Source organism: Haliotis asinina, chromosome 15 (assembly GCF_037392515.1).
Source record: "Haliotis asinina isolate JCU_RB_2024 chromosome 15, JCU_Hal_asi_v2, whole genome shotgun sequence".
Taxonomy (NCBI): Eukaryota; Metazoa; Mollusca; class Gastropoda; order Lepetellida; family Haliotidae; genus Haliotis; species Haliotis asinina.
In genome coordinates this window covers 1,086,303-1,108,527 of record NC_090294.1, presented here as the reverse complement: position 1 = coordinate 1,108,527, position 22,225 = coordinate 1,086,303, and the positions used below count along the sequence as shown (strand labels likewise).

Genomic DNA, 22,225 nt, shown 5'->3' with positions numbered 1-22,225 from the left:
TTATCGACGTCAAGACTATGGCGTTTGGGCGAGCGTGACTGTCAAGTCAAGACCATCTGCCTCGACTGTCAGGTCAAGATTATTGGCGTCTGTGCGGGTCAAGACTATCCTCTTCGGGGCGGGCCTTGTCCGGTCAAGACTATCTTCTTCGAGGCGGGCCTGGACTGTCAAGTCAAGACAGTCGGTGTCTGTACACACATGCACTAACGCGGCCTGACTGTATATATTATGTTTAACGCATTATCAATACGATCATGTGTTAATTTCACACAAAAGTTATGTCACGAGTTGCTCAGAAAAAGCAGGGTGAGCCCGTCCAGTGATAGGAACCGTCACGAACATGTTCAGTGCCAGCCCATGTCAAATCTGGTTATGTAATCAACACGTCCAAATATAGCTTTTGAAATACCCACCTAGGTCCTGACTACCGACCAGGCAGCTTCTGGACAAGAGTCGAAGGACTTCTGTTTTCTGATAATCATATACATTTCTCTCCCCAAAAGAATCCATACCATTAATCTATCTATACCTTTATCAGTCTTAATTGTTTATGAATCATCTTATGACATTTAACGCTACTCATTACAGGAACTCCAAATAAACGCAATGAGCATACCCCAAAGACGTATTTTATCATAATAGATATCTGTACACTCCACCTGTACACTCCACCTGTACACTCCATACTCGTGTTACTTACAATGGAGGTGAAGGTGCCCTCCTGTCCCGTACCATGTTACAATGAAATAATAACACAAGTTGTGACCCCACTCCTTTCGATATAATTTAAACGCTACAGGTCAGTCACACACGTAGTCGCATGCATGCAACAGATTTAATCACTGATTCTTTATTTTGTCATTTGATCTTTTACAATACAGGCCCTGCTAATTTCCTCAAATGACTGGTAGAGGTGAACAATGCTGGCCCACCACATGTTTTCAAGGTCGCCTTCTAGTCGCACACAACATAAAAAAATCACTATTAATAATTCTAAAGTATACTTAATATGACTTAAACGCCCAGAACTAAAGAGCTAAGTTGCATGACTGACAAACGTTCCCGACGCCATTTCATCACGTTTGAAATGTGTGTAAATAATCACTTTCAAACCCCGTTGAAGTGGAGTCCTTTTCCTCACCACTGATTTCAAACCAGAGCTGTCAATATACATACGATGTATTTATTCGGCTATGAAAATATGATTATATGAGTATAGTACATTTTATGACCCCACCTTTCACACATTAGGCACATGCCGTATTCCAAACCAGAAGGCTCACATGGACATGCAGTAGAACATACACTGGATTGACAACCTTCATGGTATTCCTACTTGACAACGGTGCAAGAATCTGTACCGATACGTCGCAGTATCATAATATAGAAGTTGTTATCTTTAAAGTTTGTCAATCTTGTACTCCCTAACTTCTAAAATGCCACTCAAAGAAGAAAATACACTGCTTGTTATTGTCTTCTAGTGATGCATGCACACATGGATATACACTAGAAAATACACTGGATTGACAACCTTCATGGTATTCCTACTTGACAACGGTGCAAGAATCTGTACCGATACGTCGCAGTATCATAATATAGAAGTTGTTATCTTTAAAGTTTGTCAATCTTGTACTCCCTAACTTCTAAAATGCCACTCAAAGAAGAAAATACACTGCTTGTTATTGTCTTCTAGTGATCCATGCACACATGGACATGCAGTAGAAAATACACTGGATTGACAACCTTCATGGTATTCCTACTTGACAACGGTGCAAGAATCTGTACCGATACGTCGCAGTATCATAATATAGAAGTTGTTATCTTTAAAGTTTGTCAATCTTGTACTCCCTAACTTCTAAAATGCCACTCAAAGAAGAAAATACACTGCTTGTTATTGTCTTCTAGTGATCCATGCACACATGGACATGCAGTAGAAAAAATACTGCATGTTATTGTCTTCTAGTGATCCATGCACACATGGACATGCAGTAGAAAATATACTGCATGTTATTGTCTTCTAGTGATCCATGCACACATGGACATGCAGTAGAAAAAATACTGTAACTTATTGCCTTCTACTGATCCATGCACACATGGACATGCAGTAGAAAATATACTGCATGTTATTGTCTTCTAGTGATCCATGCACACATGGACATGCAGTAGAAAATATACTGTATGTTATTGTCTTCTAGTGATCCATGCACACATGGACATGCAGTAGAAAATATACAGCATGTTATTGTCTTCTAGTGATCCATGCACACATGGACATGCAGTAGAAAACATACTGCATGTTATTGTCTTCTACTGATCCATGCACACATGGACATGCAGTAGAAAATATACCGTATGTTATTGTCTTCTACTGAACACACATGGACATGCAGTAGAAAATATACTGCATGTTATTGTCTTCTACTGATCCATGCACACATGGACATGCAGTAGAAAATATACTGTATGTTATTGTCTTCTACTGATCCATGCACACATGCTAAAGGTATAGTCTGAAATCAAAAATGGATAATGGGTTTCTCAAAATGGTGAAAACATTACAGTGGGGACCTCGGTATTCCAGCCCATGGTACCTAGTTCCTCGTTGTCCAGACGATTTCGTTGTCTAGACCTAATGAAGTAAACATCTCGTTGTCCCAATCTAGTATAGAGAGGATTCCGTTGTCTAGACCTAGTATAGAGAGGATTTCGTTGTCCAGACCTGGTATAGAGAAGATTTCATTGTCTAGACCTAATGTAGTAAGCATCTCGTGGTCCAGACATAGTATAGAGAAGATTTCGTTGTCCAGACCTAGTATAGAGAGGATTCCGTTGTCTAGACCTAGTATAGAGAGGATTTCGTTGTCCAGACCTAGTATAGAGAGGATTTCGTTGTCTAGACCTAGTATAGAGAGGATTTCGTTGTCCAGACCTAGTATAGAGAGGATTTCGTTGTCTAGACCTAGTAGAGAGAGGATTCCGTTGTCTAGACCTAGTATAGAGAGGATTCCGTTGTCCAGACCTAGTATAGAGAGGATTTCGTTGTCCAGACCTAGTATAGAGAGGATTTCGTTGTCTAGACCTAATGAAGTAAGCATCTCGTTGTCCAGACCTAGTATAGAGAGGATTTCGTTGTCCAGACCTAGTATAGAGAGGATTTCGTTGTCCAGACCTAGTATAGAGAGGATTTCGTTGTCTAGACCTAATGAAGTAAGCATCTCGTTGTCCAGACCTAGTATAGAGAGGATTTCGTTGTCCAGACCTAGTATAGAGAGGATTTCGTTGTCTAGACCTAATGAAGTAAACATCTCGTTGTCTAGACCTAGTATAGAGAGGATTTCGTTGTCTAGACCTAATGAAGTAAACATCTCGTTGTCCAGACCTAGTATAGAGAGGATTTCGTTGTCCAGACCTAGTATAGAGAGGATTTCGTTGTCCAGACCTAGTATAGAGAGGATTTCGTTGTCTAGACCTAATGAAGTAAGCATCTCGTTGTCCAGACCTAGTATAGAGAGGATTTCGTTGTCCAGACCTAGTATAGAGAGGATTTCGTTGTCCAGACCTAGTATAGAGAGGATTTCGTTGTCTAGACCTAGTATAGAGAGGATTTCGTTGTCCAGACCTAGTATAGAGAGGATTTCGTTGTCTAGACCTAATGAAGTAAACATCTCGTTGTCCAGACCTAGTATAGAGAGGATTTCGTTGTCCAGACCTAGTATAGAGAGGATTTCGTTGTCTAGACCTAGTATAGAGAGGATTTCGTTGTCCAGACCTAGTATAGAGAGGATTTCGTTGTCTAGACCTAATGAAGTAAACATCTCGTTGTCCAGACCTAGTATAGAGAGGATTTCGTTGTCTAGACCTAATGAAGTAAACATCTCGTTGTCCAGACCTAGTATAGAGAGGATTTCGTTGTCTAGACCTAATGAAGTAAACATCTCGTTGTCCAGACCTAGTATAGAGAGGATTTCGTTGTCTAGACCTAGTATAGAGAGGATTTCGTTGTCCAGACCTAGTATAGAGAGGATTTCGTTGTCCAGACCTAGTATAGAGAGGATTTCGTTGTCCAGACCTAGTATAGAGAGGATTTCGTTGTCTAGACCTAATGAAGTAAGCATCTCGTTGTCCAGACCTAGTATAGAGAGGATTTCGTTGTCCAGACCTAGTATAGAGAGGATTTCGTTGTCTAGACCTAATGAAGTAAACATCTCGTTGTCTAGACCTAGTATAGAGAGGATTTCGTTGTCTAGACCTAATGAAGTAAACATCTCGTTGTCCAGACCTAGTATAGAGAGGATTTCGTTGTCCAGACCTAGTATAGAGAGGATTTCGTTGTCCAGACCTAGTATAGAGAGGATTTCGTTGTCTAGACCTAATGAAGTAAGCATCTCGTTGTCCAGACCTAGTATAGAGAGGATTTCGTTGTCCAGACCTAGTATAGAGAGGATTTCGTTGTCCAGACCTAGTATAGAGAGGATTTCGTTGTCTAGACCTAGTATAGAGAGGATTTCGTTGTCCAGACCTAGTATAGAGAGGATTTCGTTGTCTAGACCTAATGAAGTAAACATCTCGTTGTCCAGACCTAGTATAGAGAGGATTTCGTTGTCTAGACCTAATGAAGTAAACATCTCGTTGTCCAGACCTAGTATAGAGAGGATTTCGTTGTCTAGACCTAATGAAGTAAACATCTCGTTGTCCAGACCTAGTATAGAGAGGATTTCGTTGTCTAGACCTAGTATAGAGAGGATTTCGTTGTCCAGACCTAGTATAGAGAGGATTTCGTTGTCTAGACCTAGTATAGAGAGGATTTCGTTGTCCAGACCTAGTATAGAGAGGATTTCGTTGTCTAGACCTAATGAAGTAAGCATCTCGTTGTCCAGACCTAGTATAGAGAGGATTTCGTTGTCCAGACCTAGTATAGAGAGGATTTCGTTGTCCAGACCTAGTATAGAGAGGATTTCGTTGTCTAGACCTAATGAAGTAAGCATCTCGTTGTCCAGACCTAGTATAGAGAGGATTTCGTTGTCCAGACCTAGTATAGAGAGGATTTCGTTGTCTAGACCTAATGAAGTAAACATCTTGTTCTCCAGACCTAGTATAGAGAGGATTTCGTTGTCTAGACCTAATGTAGTAAGCATCTCGTTGTCCAGACCTAGTATAGAGAGGATTTCGTTGCCTAGACCTAATGAAGTAAACATCTCGTTGTCCAGACCTAGTATAGAGAGGATTTCGTTGTCCAGACCTAGTATAGAGAGGATTTCGTTGTCCAGACCTAGTATAGAGAGGATTTCGTTGTCTAGACCTAATGAAGTAAGCATCTCGTTGTCCAGACCTAGTATAGAGAGGATTTCGTTGTCCAGACCTAGTATAGAGAGGATTTCGTTGTCTAGACCTAATGAAGTAAACATCTCGTTGTCCAGACCTAGTATAGAGAGGATTTCGTTGTCCAGACCTAGTATAGAGAGGATTTCGTTGTCTAGACCTAATGAAGCAAGCATCTCGTTGTCCAGACCTAGTATAGAGAGGATTTCGTTGTCCAGACCTAGTATAGAGTGGATTTCGTTGTCTAGACCTAGTATAGAGAGGATTTCGTTGTCTAGACCTAATGAAGTAAACATCTCGTTGTCCAGACCTAGTATAGAGAGGATTTCGTTGTCCAGACCTAGTATAGAGAGGATTTCGTTGTCTAGACCTAGTATAGAGAGGATTTCGTTGTCTAGACCTAGTATAGAGAGGATTTCGTTGTCTAGACCTAATGAAGTAAGCATCTCGTTGTCCAGACCTAGTATAGAGAGGATTTCGTTCTCCAGACCTAGTATAGAGAGGATTTCGTTGTCTAGACCTAGTATAGAGAGGATTTCGTTGTCTAGACCTAATGTAGTAAGCATCTCGTTGTCCAGACCTAGTATAGAGAGGATTTCGTTGTCCAGACCTAGTATAGAGAGGATTTCGTTGTCTAGACCTAATGAAGTAAGCATCTCGTTGTCCAGACCTAGTATAGAGAGGATTTCGTTGTCTAGACCTAGTATAGAGAGGATTTCGTTGTCCAGACCTAGTATAGAGAGGATTTCGTTGTCTAGACCTAGTATAGAGAGGCTTTCGTTGTCTAGACCTAATGTAGTAAACATCTCGTTGTCCAGACCTAGTATAGAGAGGATTTCGTTGTCTAGACCTAATGAAGTAAACATCTCGTTGTCCAGACCTAGTATAGAGAGGATTTCGTTGTCCAGACCTAGTATAGAGAGAATTTCGTTGTCTAGACCTAATGAAGTAAGCATCTCGTTGTCCAGACCTAGTATAGAGAGGATTTCGTTGTCCAGACCTAGTACAGAGAGGATTTCGTTGTCTAGACCTAATGAAGTAAACATCTCGTTGTCCAGACCTAGTATAGAGAGGATTTCGTTGTCTAGACCTAATGAAGTAAACATCTCGTTGTCCAGACCTAGTATAGAGAGGATTTCGTTGTCCAGACCTAGTATAGAGAGGATTTCGTTGTCTAGACCTAATGAAGTAAACATCTCGTTTTCCAGACCTAGTATAGAGATGATTTCGTTGTCTAGACCTAATGAAGTAAACATCTCGTTGTCCAGACCTAGTATAGAGAGGATTTCGTTGTCTAGACCTAGTATAGAGAGGATTTCGTTGTCTAGACCTAATGTAGTAAACATCTCGTTGTCCAGACCTAGTATAGAGATGATTTCGTTGTCTAGACCTAATGAAGTAAACATCTCGTTGTCCAGACCTAGTATAGAGAGGATTTCGTTGTCCAGACCTAGTATAGAGAGGATTTCGTTGTCCAGACCTAGTATAGAGAGAATTTCGTTGTCTAGACCTAATGAAGTAAGCATCTCGTTGTCCAGACCTAGTATAGAGAGCATTTCGTTGTCCAGACCTAGTATAGAGAGGATTTCGTTGTCTAGACCTAATGAAGTAAACATCTCGTTGTCCAGACCTAGTATAGAGAGGATTTCGTTGTCTAGACCTAATGAAGTAAACATCTCGTTGTCCAGACCTAGTATAGAGAGGATTTCGTTGTCCAGACCTAGTATAGAGAGGATTTCGTTGTCTAGACCTAATGAAGTAAACATCTCGTTGTCCAGACCTAGTATAGAGAGGATTTCGTTGTCCAGACTTAGTACATAGAGGATCTCGCTATCTAGACCTAATGAAGTAAGCTAGTCGTTGTTCCAGACCTGTTCGAGACCTCGCCACTCTATAATTTTAGATTAGACATCGAGTCGAAGTGAAGGAGACAGTACATGGCTAATATTCGAGACGCTTTATCTTCTATAAAGGTGAAACATCTTGCCCTGGCCTTCACTTAGTGTGTGCACAGCAAACATGGTGTACAAGGGGCGACAGGGTCAAGCCGTCATAGATTACATATGTTCAAGGTAATGAAATTGTGTCAACAGTGTTTCGTTGTTGTCGATGCACGGAGTCAGCAAGGAGCTGATAGAGGCACCTTACGAATACGAACTCCTGATACTGCCCCTCGTTATCGCCTTGGCTTTTATCATAATTACCTGTAAAATGGTATCTTATTGTCGCATTGTGCGGTTGGTGTTGTTGTTGAAGTTTGTGGGTGGACAGAGTTGCTCTCCCAATTTTACTCGAATTCCTTCCTTGGTTTCAGTATATATATATATTCCCACTACAGTGTGTCAAATCTACATCTTTGTGGCGTTGTTCAGTCCCTCTGCATGCCAACAGCCCGATGCTGAAAATTTGGCGCCGGATGTATCGTCAGTTAAGTCCTTGAGCAATTAGATGTATTTTTCAAACCTTTTGGCGCCATACCCCTGCAAGTGAAGTTCATCACAGTGTGAATCAAACAAGGTATGAAATCAACGTAATTAGAACACAAAGACGAGATGAAGTTTGAAAGTCAACTTGTTTATTATTAAAGGAAAACTGACATATACATCGATGTCGCAGTAACCAAGCCACCAAATACCCTTGGAAAAATACACATATGTTCAAACATTAACCTCACAAGTCTTGCATTTCCACGGAACATCTCTGATGGACCTTTAGATACATGTTAGACACATGTAACCACACACTGTGTTAAATATGCTGCAACATTGCACAAGTTGCCTGCGAAACTTACTACAGACAAATGCAAAGTACAAATAAAACAAAACTGTTAGCACCGCCATGATGCATACTCCTTACATCGTCAGTCTGTCTGTAACCATAGAAACTGCATTTAAACTCCCATTTAAGCGGTTTTCCAATTGGCATACATGTTTTAATATTGTAGCCTACAAGCCAGACTTGTAGCAAGAAGTAACATATTAGCACAACAGTAATCTACATTACGCAACATCTATAAGGTTCACATAACAATAATTATATATAATTAAAGTCCTCAAAATATTCTTCTGTAATATTTACATTTCCATGGAAACACGCAGTTCATCACATATCACCATGGTATCAAACATTACCATGGTATCAAACATTCACGTGCTTCTGGGGGTCATATTTTAATCATTAGTGAGTATACTACATTCACACACTACAGGATCCCTATTCACACACTACATGGATCTCGGATTGTCACTGCAGGGATCCCACATTCACACAGTACGATCCATATATTCACACACACTACAGGATATTTCACATTCAGAAACGAAGTACAGGATTGTGCAGAATATATTATTGATCAGGAGAGGTGATAAGGCACTATAGATTGTTGTCACAGCTGTCTTACCTTATGTCACACCCACTAGTCAAGTTGACCCAGGAACCTGACCTGCTTATCTTTCAAATATTACTTGTGCATTATTCGTTCTGAACCGGTACTTAGTGTATGCGGGCTGTGGCGTACATTACTGGTGAAACTGGACATTTGCATGTTAGTACTAGTACACTTGTTGGTGATCCGCACCATACATTACCAGCAGCTGCACAATTCAGATACTGCGTAGACTCCATCTGGCTGATGACACAAATATAACACAGTGACAGGTTTTATGGGACTAAAAACATTGAAATGTATGTAGTAAAACGATCATATGCAAGTGTAGAGTAAACATGCTTGGTTGATAAGATACTAAGACATATATGATGAGGAGCTACTTACATAGATGCATGGTGGTCCGCCCTTCCTCTTGTCTACAATTCTCTAGATTCCCTCATTTGACTTTTCTAGACTCAATCAAAATATTAAATGCCTCCAAATTAAGTGGTAACATACTGTACTATGCTGACAAACCTTTTCTGTCAGCCAAATCCTGTTGAAACTGGTGTGAAACTTATTCCCCCAATCGTTGTAGCCTGGGTTCAAATGTACGTGCGGCACTGTGCTTTGGAGTCCATCTTGGACTACCATTGCGTGGATAGTGTTCAATATTGTACACTTGTGTGAGTTTATGACAATGAATACTGACAAACATGACAGTCTGAAAATACCTACATCCTTCTGGAGTTTACTTGCATGGACAGAAATTATAAAGACTCAACCCCACTACTTCACCAGCTGCTGGTATTACAGGGTGGGCATAGTCTATGACGGGTCTGTCTTCCTGTCTAGTTGTGGATATTCATGGGGTATGAACAAGATGGACACAGTCTATGACGAGTTTGTCTTCCTGTCTAGTTGTGGGCATTCATAGGGTGTGAACAAGGTGGACATGGTCAATGACAGGCCTGTCTTTCTGTCTAGTTGTGGGTATTCATGAGGTGTGAACAAGGTGGACATAGTCTATGACGGGTCTGTCTTCCTGTCCATGGCCAGTTGTGGATATTTATGAGGTGTGAACAGGGTCGACACCGTCCCGGAAGGGGGATCTTGTCAAGTTACGGTGCTTTTGTGAAAACATACCCTGGATAACGACAACATTCTCCAGACATGTCAGATATAACACTGGCAATTTACACCCACACAAACATAGAGCGTATGGCAAAGGATCAAGCATGTGTATAGATTTGAGTTCAGTTTACCAACTGTTCATTTAAGTCCATGGTGTGAATTTAGAAAAATTAGTGTCTAAATATTTATACAATGTTATTATCTCAACATGCCTCCAATTTAAAAAACGTTTCCCACATGTCGATAATTTACCACAACCATTTAGGTTCTTGTTAGAGACTGCCGATGACTTTAGCAAACATCTCGAAAACATAATGGTTTTTGACGCCTACATACACTGTCAGCGAATAACAAAAGAAAAGTTTCACGGCACGGTAGCAGCTTCACTCAACACCTAATGTTCATTATTTAATAAAGAAGGAAAACAGCGACGGGTTTTACATGTTGACAGAGGTCAGACAGCTCGTACTTGAAAACAGTATCTGTCCTGAAACGTGGTTGTGCTACAACAAAGAAGTCGATCATCCATAAAGACGTTGTCATGTCTAGAACTAGAACCACTTCTAGAATGCCTCTCAAACAGTTTATTCTGGGTGAAACTTCCATGCGTTTAAGAATCCACCATAATTTGGAACTACACAAATGCAAGTCAAGACCATGTGCATACATTTTCCCACTTTTCTAGAAATTGTGCTGAACAGCAATTTGAAACATATTCATATAATCAATTGTGCTGTAATTCCTTCTATACCCTGCTTGAGATTCTCATCCTACGAATATACCAGAACACGCTAACCTGTTATCTGGTTCTCATGTGAGAAATGTGCCTGTTATTGTTACTTTTCCGGGTTATTGTAAATAAGGCTTTTTGGTCCCTGTGGTCCCTCCTGCATTTCAGAAGCGTTTTCACTCCAGTGTTACAGCTGTCTGTGATCTAGGTGAACTATGGTGTACTATAGTGTTACAGCTGTCTGTGATCTAGGTGAACTATGGTGTACTATAGTGTTACAGCTGTCTGTGATCTAGGTGAACTGTGGTGTACTATAGTGTTACAGCTGTCTGTGATCTAGGTGAACTATGGTGTACTATAGTGTTACAGCTGTCTGTGATCTAGGTGAACTGTGGTGTACTATAGTGTTACAGCTGTCTGTGATCTAGGTGAACTGTGGTGTACTATAGTGTTACAGCTGTCTGTGATCTAGGTGAACTGTGGTGTACTATAGTGTTACAGCTGTCTGTGATCTAGGTGAACTGTGGTGTACTATAGTGTTACAGCTGTCTGTGATCTAGGTGAACTGTGGTGTACTATAGTGTTACAGCTGTCTGTGATCTAGGTGAACTGTGGTGTACTATAGTGTTACAGCTGTCTGTGATCTAGGTGAACTATGGTGTACTATAGTGTTACAGCTGTCTGTGATCTAGGTGAACTGTGGTGTACTATAGTGTTACAGCTGTCTGTGATCTAGGTGAACTGTGGTGTACTATAGTGTTACAGCTGTCTGTGATCTAGGTGAACTGTGGTGTACTATAGTGTTACAGCTGTCTGTGATCTAGGTGAACCGTGGTGTACTATAGTGTTACAGCTGTCTGTGATCTAGGTGAACTGTGGTGTACTATAGTGTTACAGCTGTCTGTCATCTAGGTGAACTGTGGTGTACTATAGTGTTACAGCTGTCTGTGATCTAGGTGAACTGTGGTGTACTATAGTGTTACAGCTGTCTGTGATCTAGGTGAACTGTGGTGTACTATAGTGTTACAGCTGTCTGTGATCTAGGTGAACTGTGGTGTACTATAGTGTTACAGCTGTCTGTGATCTAGGTGAACTATGGTGTACTATAGTGTTACAGCTGTCTGTGATCTAGGTGAACTATGGTGTTCTACAGTGTTACAGCTGTCTGTGATCTAGGTGAACTATGGTGTACTATAGTGTTACAGCTGTCTGTGATCTAGGTGAACTGTGGTGTACTATAGTGTTACAGCTGTCTGTGATCTAGGTGAACTGTGGTGTACTATAGTGTTACAGCTGTCTGTGATCTAGGTGAACTGTGGTGTACTATAGTGTTAAAGCTGTCTGTCATCTAGGTGAACTATGGTGTACTATAGTGTTACAGCTGTCTGTGATCTAGGTGAACTGTGGTGTACTATAGTGTTACAGCTGTCTGTGATCTAGGTGAACTGTGGTGTACTATAGTGTTACAGCTGTCTGTGATCTAGGTGAACTGTGGTGTACTATAGTGTTACAGCTGTCTGTGATCTAGGTGAACTGTGGTGTACTATAGTGTTACAGCTGTCTGTGATCTAGGTGAACTGTGGTGTACTATAGTGTTAAAGCTGTCTGTCATCTAGGTGAACTATGGTGTACTATAGTGTTACAGCTGTCTGTGATCTAGGTGAACTGTGGTGTACTATAGTGTTACAGCTGTCTGTGATCTAGGTGAACTATGGTGTACTATAGTGTTACAGCTGTCTGTGATCTAGGTGAACTGTGGTGTACTATAGTGTTACAGCTGTCTGTGATCTAGGTGAACTGTGGTGTACTATAGTGTTACAGCTGTCTGTGATCTAGGTGAACTGTGGTGTACTATAGTGTTACAGCTGTCTGTGATCTAGGTGAACTGTGGTGTACTATAGTGTTACAGCTGTCTGTGATCTAGGTGAACTGTGGTGTACTATAGTGTTACAGGTGTCTGTGATCTAGGTGAACTGTGGTGTACTATAGTGTTACAGCTGTCTGTGATCTAGGTGAACTGTGGTGTACTACAGTGTTACAGCTGTCTGTGATCTAGGTGAACCGTGGTGTACTATAGTGTTAAAGCTGTCTGTCATCTAGGTGAACTATGGTGTACTATAGTGTTACAGCTGTCTGTGATCTAGGTGAACTGTGGTGTACTATAGTGTTACAGCTGTCTGTGATCTAGGTGAACTGTGGTGTACTATAGTGTTACAGCTGTCTGTGATCTAGGTGAACTGTGGTGTACTATAGTGTTACAGCTGTCTGTGATCTAGGTGAACTGTGGTGTACTATAGTGTTACAGCTGTCTGTGATCTAGGTGAACTATGGTGTACTATAGTGTTACAGCTGTCTGTGATCTAGGTGAACTGTGGTGTTCTACAGTGTTACAGCTGTCTGTGATCTAGGTGAACTGTGGTGTACTATAGTGTTACAGCTGTCTGTGATCTAGGTGAACTGTGGTGTACTATAGTGTTACAGCTGTCTGTGATCTAGGTGAACTATGGTGTTCTACAGTGTTATAGCCACTCTGTAGTGACGTTTCAAACGTTTTTCCTCGGAGACACATGTTCTCCTGATCTACCACCCCGGTCAACGTCGTTCCGTCACTTCCCTGAACCCTAACGACACAAATGTACCTTGAATGAAGCTGTAAATTTGAAAGTAATCAAACGATAAACTGTGTTTGATATCCAGTGATCTGCACAATTCAACATAAAAACACTCATGTTAGTCGCCTGTGACTGATCGCCCTATCAATCAGACCTAGGCGTATGTGGGCCGCGCGTCACCATGTAGCTATGTGTTTGAACAAATCGTCTCCAGTACACGCCTGAAATATACATATGTAAGTACTGATCTTGCATTTTGGTGATTTTAATGAACTTGACGTGGTATACACGAGTGATGTCGACGTGCATTGATAGCTTATCTTCAGTAAGCAAAGACAATAGTCTTTAGTGCCCGGGGAATGTCTCAAAAGTGTTCCAGAATTTTAAAACAAAAACAGTCCCAGAACACAAGTGCAAACATTTGTAATGCATACGATTTTTACATAAATCTTCGACCAAATCTGAATGATAAACTATGTATGTCTGGATCATTTAATTCATATTATATATCGATGTAAATTAACCATGTATGAAATATCGTAATCTATCATTCCCACCTGCTCAAAATCATGCATTCCTACACTGATCACGGGCAGTATGCTGAATTAATGACAGTAATATTCTGTGAAATGTTTGTTGCTTGGAAGCCTTTGACACATTCCGTTGTTTTATCTTGACATGAAGCTGACAGATTGATCCTCGTCTGATAATCAAACTCGTAAGTTACAAGTTGCAAGATGACCCGTGATAATATCTATTTACCACGAACATGTAAAGTCATTGTTGTTTGATATAGTCCCTCATCATATACTCGACGTTATATTTACACGTGCTGATTATCTGTAAACTCATCAAGTGTAAAGTGACGAGGACAGTCAACAAGACCCTGGTGTAAGTATTTCCCAGATATATAGAATGTGGAGAAACCCTCTATCACTTCCTCACCAACATGGTTGTTTTCGTGATGTACACGTGGACCTGGTTTGGACGTGCAAGGGCGCTTACAATCTTTTTAGAGAGGTAGGCTCACGTGCGTGCGTGCGTGCGTGCGTGCGTGCGTGCGTGCGTGCGTGCGTGCGTATCAATCTTGAGATGGGTGGCGAGGGGTGGGATGGGATGGGATGGGGCGTGCACACTTCAATTTTAAGAGAGTTTTTAAAAATTTTCAGGACAAAAGGAGGGATGCACATGCCTACACACACACACGCACACACACACACACACACACACACACACACTTCTTTCTGGGCCCGCGTATGACGTTAACATTTTCCAGTTTTTGTAAGGTCTATCACAGATGGAAAATGAGACATGATCCTCTTTTGGACACATTTCCCCAGCAGGCTGGCCTCGTGTCAGATAGACACTGATGTATAGACGTGTAGATAGATAGTTAGATAGATTGATAGATAGAAAGATAGATAGAAAGATGGCAGAAACCTACAGCGTGTAACTACGCTTTAACCCATACACGCTGAAGACAATTACATTTAAATGAAAATAACAGCTGACAATATATATATGTGCGTGCGTTCGTGCGTGCGTGCGTGCGTGTGTGCGTGTGTGTGTGTATGTGTGTGTGTGTTATACATAATATATATACCTTTGGTATTCCAGAAAGGTCCTGCATGAAAGTCGTCAACCTGAAACGAAAGTGGTGCCTTCATGATGACACTATAAGCATCAATATTGATTGGTCAGTTGTCGGACAAGTGGCATGTGAGATGTAAGGAGATTGGTCAATCGCACCCACCGATCAAGGTATGTGAACATTATCAAAAAATACAGACCCGCTTCTGTGTCAATAGAAATATTAGTTACCACATGTACCAACTGCATACTATATAGCTATTGTTCAACCCCGAACATTAAGGGGTTTCATTAACCTGACGAATGGTAACGCATGGCTACAAGTTTGGCAGCTGATTTTCTCGTTGGTGATTTGAATTATACGACTTTTATATCGGTGATATATTCCCATAGATGTTTAGGGCTGTTTTATGACACTGTGTGAAGTTTAGAGATATATGACTCTATGTTGTTTAGAGCTGTTTTATTACACTGTGTGTTGTTTGGAGCTGTTTATTACACTGTGTGTTGTTTGGAGCTGTTTATTACACTGTGTGTTGTTTAGAGCTGTTTACTACACTGTGTGTAGTTTAGAGCTGTTTATTACACTGTGTGTTGTTTGCAGCTGTTTACTACATTGTGTGTAGTTTAGAGCTGTTTACTACACTGTGTGTAGTTTAGAGCTGTTTATTACACTGTGTGTTGTTTGGAGCTGTTTATTACACTGTGTGTTGTTTGGAGCTGTGTATTACACTGTGTGTTGTTTAGAGCTGTTTATTAAACTGTGTGTAGTTTAGAGCTCTTTATTACACTGTGTGTTGTTTGCAGCTGTTTACTACACTGTGTGTAGTTTAGAGCTGTTTATTACACTGTGTGTAGTTTAGAGCTCTTTATTACACTGTGTGTAGTTTAGGGCTGTTTATTACACTGTGTGTTGTTTGGAGCTGTTTACTACACTGTGTGTAGTTTAAAGCTGTTTATTACACTGTGTGTAGTTTAGAGCTGTTTATTACACTGTGTGTAGTTTAGAGCTGTTTATTACACTGTGTGGAGTTTACAACTGTTTATTACACTGTGTGGAGTTTAGAGCTGTTTATTATACTGTGTGTAGTTTAGAGCTGTTTATTACACTGTGTGGAGTTTAGAGCTGTTTATTACACTGTGTGGAGTTTAGAGCTGTGTATTACACTGTGTGTAGTTTGGAGCTGTTTATTACACTGTGTGTTCTTTGGAGCTGTTTATTACACTGTGTGTAGTTTAGAGCTCTTTATTACACTGTGTGTAGTTTAGGGCTGTTTATTACACTGTGTGTTGTTTGGAGCTGTTTACTACACCGTGTGTAGTTTAAAGCTGTTTATTACACTGTGTGTAGTTTAGAGCTGTTTATTACACTGTGTGTAGTTTAGAGCTGTTTATTACACTGTGTGGAGTTTACAACTGTTTATTACACTGTGTGGAGTTTAGAGCTGTTTATTACACTGTGTGGAGTTTAGAGCTGTGTATTACACTGTGTGTAGTTTGGAGCTGTTTATTACACTGTGTGTTCTTTGGAGCTGTTTATTACACTGTGTGTAGTTTAGAACTGTTTATTACACTGCGTGTAGTTTAGAGCTGTTTATTACACTGTGTAGTTTAGAGCTGTTTATTACACTGTGTGTAGTTTAGAGCTGTTTACTACACTGTGTGTAGTTTAGAGCTGTTTATTACACTGTGTGTTGTTTGCAGCTGTTTACTACACTGTGTGTTGTTTGGAGCTGTTTATTACACTGTGTGTAGTTTAGAGCTGTTTATTACACTGTGTGTAGTTTAGAGCTGTTTACTACACTGTGTGTAGTTTAGAGCTGGTTGTTACAATGTGTGTAGTTTAGAACTGTTTATTACACTGTGTGTAGTTTAGAGCTGTTTATTACACTGTGTGTAGTTTAGAGCTGTTTGCTACACCGTGTGTTGTTTAGAACTGTTTATTACACTGTGTGTTCTTTGGAGCTGTTTATTACACTGTGTGTAGTTTAGAGCTGTTTATTACACTGTGTGTAGTTTAGAGCTGTTTATTACACTGTGTGGAGTTTACAACTGTTTATTACACTGTGTGGAGTTTAGAGCTGTTTATTACACTGTGTGGAGTTTAGAGCTGTGTATTACACTGTGTGTAGTTTGGAGCTGTTTATTACACTGTGTGTTCTTTGGAGCTGTTTACTACACTGTGTGTAGTTTAGAGCTGGTTGTTACAATGTGTGTAGTTTAGAACTGTTTATTACACTGTGTGTAGTTTAGAGCTGTTTATTACACTGTGTGTAGTTTAGAGCTGTTTGCTACACCGTGTGTTGTTTAGAACTGTTTATTACACTGTGTGTTCTTTGGAGCTGTTTATTACACTGTGTGTAGTTTAGAGCTGTTTATTACACTGTGTGTAGTTTAGAGCTGTTTATTACACTGTGTGGAGTTTAGAGCTGTTTATTACACTGTGTGGAGTTTAGAGCTGTGTATTACACTGTGTGTAGTTTAGAGCTGTTTATTACACTGTGTGGAGTTTAGAACTGTTTATTACACTGTGTGTTATGTACAGCTGCCTATGATACTATGTGTTCGACACCTTAACACATTCTGTGTACTCGACAGGTACGTATTTTTGCAATAAAGTTATATGTAACACAGTGTTCTGTATATGACAATGTGTTTAGACTGACATGTGGCACTGAGTGTGTCCTGGAGCTATAAACTTATTGCTGGCAATATAGTATAACTGGTTTTAAAGAATTCTAGTTGAACCACGTTTGACCTTGAAAATGATCAAAATTCATGAGTATCCCAAATGGAAAATGCCAATCTCTGTTCCATGTGACGTTTTAGATTCTACAACATTAGGGAAGAGTCTCATTTTGACACGCCCAGTGACTCATGGAGTCTGGATTCACTGCTTTGTTATACGGAAATCTGCAGATTTTCTCGCGTGACCCGTCTTGGTAGAGCAGTTTCACGTCATCAAAAGGGATTCTTCTCAAAATACCAAGTGGATATTTATGACTGCAGAGTATTCAGTCTTAAGCCATAATAGAGTTCATGTCACAGTTGTAAACCTGAAAAACCACTCTTCAATCATCTAACACAATTTCCCCGTGTTAGATGTCAGAAAACAATATTTACTTAGCCGCCATAAAACCTGGAATCAATCAATCAATCAATCAATCAATCAGCCAATCAGCCAGTCAGTCAATCAGTCAATCAGTCAATCGGTCAATCAATCAGTCAATCAGTCAATCAGTCAATCAGTCAATCAATCAGTCAATCAGTCAATCAATCAGTCAATCAGTCAATCAATGAGGACTCCCAGATCCCCAGCACGTTCCACACAAACTCCACGCTAGGTCTAGTAAATGTAACCTGTGCCTGCGTTTGGGAAATTACATACAACCATTACAATGGCGGCAGATAACGAACAGACGCGCCTATTGATACCACTGTTTTTCATGGATATTATTATTGTGTGACATGCATTACATTTGTATACATATTTATATACACATTTATATACATATATACATAGGCGGATCTAGAGGGCTCGCAGAGGTGCGTACCCTCCTTTTATCCTGAAATTTTGTTACATGACCATTGGAACTCGGGTGAATAGTGTGTAACCTCCTCCCCTAACCCCTTCCTTCTCAAAAGCTGTATCCGCCTTGAAGAGTGTGCCCCAGACCCTATAGACTACTATACAAAACCAAATTCTGGCTTCATTGCTTCCCCCATCTTATTATGCATTCTTAGGCTTGTTGATATCATTTGTTGAATTTCCAATCCGACTGAAGTTACTAAATATGGAATACACAACCACTACAAAAGAGAAATATATGTGTCAATCCCCAAGTCCCCGTTGTAACATCTGTCTTATCCGACATATTTTGATCAATGAAGGAAAGTGTGTTTTGGCGAATCGTCAAGCGATAACAACTTTGCCCTTGTATTGTTGAAGTGACATCAGATGCCGCTTCTTGATCACAATAACTGAACCACATCACGTTGCTTACAAGCATTTCATTCATTCAAGAAAATTTATTATTTTCCTCCCTATAACATTATTAAAACATCTTTAATAAAAGGCAGACACTGTTTGCTTGTTTTTGTTTTCTTTCGTTGTTATTTGTTTTGTTTTATTGTTATTGTTATTGTTCTCTTTTAGGGGAGGAGCGTGCGAAATAACGTTCCACATATTCGACTTAGAAGACTTATGCTCAATATCCCATGTCTTCATGCGACATATGTTACACAATGTCATAACAAGGAGTAAACACTAACAAAGTGGCTCCCTACTGACAAATCGTTTGTTTATACTATGAAATCACTTCACCGAAAATCAATTCACGCGCTAATGAAATATAGATTGATACTAATAGCCTGACTGTATATTACACACCGACTGCTCCAAAAAAACTATGCGGAAGCAGGAAGTAACGACAACAGCTGATCCAGACTTTCAGTTATTGATGTTAAGCCTTGCTCGTCTTGTTTCAGTTTCATCCCAAATGTTTAAACGATTAGATCATATTGCAAAGTCTGGGTTCGATGTGTCTATACCAGCTGATGGCATGACCGTGTGCACGGAAATGTTGCAAGACATGCACTTGAGACTCCCTGGAGGGGTAGTTTTGAAGGCCTGTTTCTGGGCCAATTCCTACCACATCGGTGTTCAGTATTAGATTCCATGATCCGTAGCCTTTGTGAGTTCGGTACTGAGGTCTGTATATGTGGGAATACTAGTGTAAGCCACTGTGGGTGCATTGAAACCAGAATTCATCGGGTTTCTGTCAACAGAGGAATTAACTGCTGTAAATATGCGGGGGAGGTAACTCGGATATAGACAAAATTATCCTTTACACTCACTATCTGACTGCCTCATTGCTGGGTATTTCTAACACCTTTGGCGGTGATTCCACTTTCCAACACAACTGCTGCGAATTCATCTTCATGTTGTTAGCGTTATTGTAAACATGAATAATGTATGCAGAAGGTGGAAAGGTCAGATTTTCTATTTGTCGTTATTTATTACAACTAATGTAGTTTTTCTCCCTAAATATTTCCCAAAAGAATTCACGCTACTTGAAGGGACAGCAGAGTTCATCCCTTTGTCTGGCCCACCCTTGCGCACCATAGCTTCTCTCCGTGTTAGGTGATGCTTGCAGTTGACGCATTGTGAAGTGATTACTCCCAAATCTCTGTTCCCAGTTATATGATTTTCTCTATCAGTTACAACGATTATTTCACATTCAAGAATCAACAGGAGGAAAGTGGTTGATTATCTGTTAGTCTAGAGTCTGGTCCCGATATGGTGTAACAGATCAAACGTATTTCATAATTGGGAAACGTTAGTCTGTAACTGTGATGACATTCAACACAGGTATACAAATGGCATGCCCTTCTTACCGAATGGCAAATTTATAAACTATTTATCACCGGGACCCAAGGTCATGACTAACCAAACCAGGCCTAAGGTCTTGTGTGTACCAGCCAGACCAAGGGCTATGACTGTGCCAACAAGACTCAAGGTCATGTGAGTCACCACCGGGGCCCAAGTTCATGTTTGTCCCCACCAGACCCAAGGTCATGTCTGTCACCACCGGGACCCGAGGTCATGTGTGTCACCATCAAACCGAAGGACATATGTGTCACCGCCGCGACCCGAGGTGATGCTCTGTCACTGTAACAGAAACAGTCATGTTATTCTGTGGTCGGCATTCTAGAAGTTGGCGAGTCAATGATAAAGCGGGTGACTTGTGTTTGACTCTCATGTGTACTGCAGAGAGCTATGTTTCGGTGTAGATTCGTACACCGTTCTCAAGCTAAAAGATCAATATGTATATTATCAGAAAGGTTAGCTGTGAATAATTCATGGGTGCAACACGGTATTTTACTCTAGTTCTTGTCTAGTATTGTATTTCTCTAAGCTTTCCCTCGTCACGTAGAAGACACTGACACAACGTATGAATCTCATTTGACGTTCCCCGCCATATTGTTGCTGAAATGTGGCTAAAAGCGGCATAAAACTAACCTCTCTCAGGTCCAGATCACTGGTTGTAATGCAATCCATAAAGTGTTCATATTTTGAAAGGATTCATCTTCCCAGTCCAGTTTTAACCTTCGCCAGTGTGTTCTAGATGTCTGGATAGTCTTCTTGCCTGTCACTGTACTAGCCGGTCGAAATGTTTTCATATCATGTCTAAATTATGTCAAACATCACGCCGACAAGTAAGATGAGTCTTCATGGATGTCGACATTCATATCACTCCACTGCATCTCTACGTTCATCACACTGCCCGAATTACGCAAGTCGTCTGTCGGAAATATTCATGTTTAAGCCCAAACAATTTCAATACAAACAATTGCCTTTCAAGAGGTAGCCCTGTATATCCATGGCCACTCCTTGTATTATGATCTGGAATGTTCCACCAGTATGGTTCTGCAGACAGTTCTGTATACAGTTCTGTATACAACCCATAGACTGTGTACTTGCAGAAGACGCCCACAAAGGAAGGTTAGAAGACATGCCGCCTCTGGAGCAGATATGAGAGAAAACATGAAAGTTTCATTATTCAACATTATATTTAAACTGAAACAGGTGTAACTCCATCTGTTGCAATAGCCTGTTATACAAACATGTGTGAAAGTATGTTTAACAGACTTAGTCCGTGTGCCTGACAATCCCTGCACCAACCTGCGAGAAGGAATCAGTCTGATCATCCATTAACATAACTCAGTATCTCACCAGTACCGTTCGTCAAAACGCCCCGGAAACATATTACCCACAAATACCTACTCTCAGCAGAGACGTTTTTTACCAAAGGGAGAATTGATCCGCTCCTTAATAAGAGCATTGCCTTTTCATATGCCTTTTGACAGAGCGCCTTTTGAGTGGGGACCTTTTGCTCAATTAGCATAACGTCCGTTGGTCCGTTGACGTCATGTGACCGTTCTAGCCATTCCATACAGATGAAGGTATCGTGTTTTAATATCGAAGGCATCGCGATCAACAGCCCTGGCACGATAAGGCCGTGCCGTAACGTCTGTGGGGTATGAAGACTGGTCCGACTGCACTTACAGAGTCTGGTCGTGCCGTAACGTCTGTGGGGTATAAAGACTGGTCCGACTGCACGCACAGAGTCTGACGTGCACACACAGATGACATCCCTGCAACGTGCACCTGACATCGAGCGCCGGTGTGTGACATTTAGATCGTTCCTCCACAATATAGATTCCAACCACAATCTTGATTCAGCGCCTTACACAGCGACCATATTACCCGAAAGTATCTCGGACAAGGTTTAAGTATTTCCAGCGACAAATGTAGCAAGTAGAAACTGTAGATGATGGTGAAGACGTAGGGCGTTTTTACAAGGTTTGCCAAAAAGGTTTTTACTAAGAAAACGTAAATCGTGTAACCTTCTAGACAATATGTAAATTGACAGTATGTCTGAATGATAGAACCCATTTGTTGTGTTGAAG

General features: G+C 40.7%; 2 protein-coding genes across 3 annotated transcripts in view; one reads left to right on the top strand and one right to left on the bottom strand.

Moving 5' to 3' along the window:
• Positions 1–22,225, top strand: part of LOC137266466 (beta-hexosaminidase subunit beta-like) — a 71,578-nt gene that overhangs the window by 8,733 nt on the left and 40,620 nt on the right. For both annotated transcript variants that reach the window (XM_067801967.1, XM_067801968.1), the window contains exon 2: positions 14,780–14,923. The gene's annotated coding sequence lies outside the window, so the exon portion shown is untranslated. The remainder of the gene's footprint in view (positions 1–14,779; positions 14,924–22,225) is intronic.
• Positions 2,592–7,085, bottom strand: LOC137266161 (mucin-22-like). The gene has a single exon (XM_067801650.1). It carries the CDS (start codon positions 7,083–7,085, stop codon positions 2,592–2,594), a length of 4,494 nt encoding a protein of 1,497 aa, XP_067657751.1.

Bases quoted from the DNA above. Each gene is read 5' to 3' on its own strand.
- LOC137266161 (XM_067801650.1), bottom strand. From the start codon at position 7,085: ATGTTTACTTCATTAGGTCTAGACAACGAAATCCTCTCTATACTAGGT.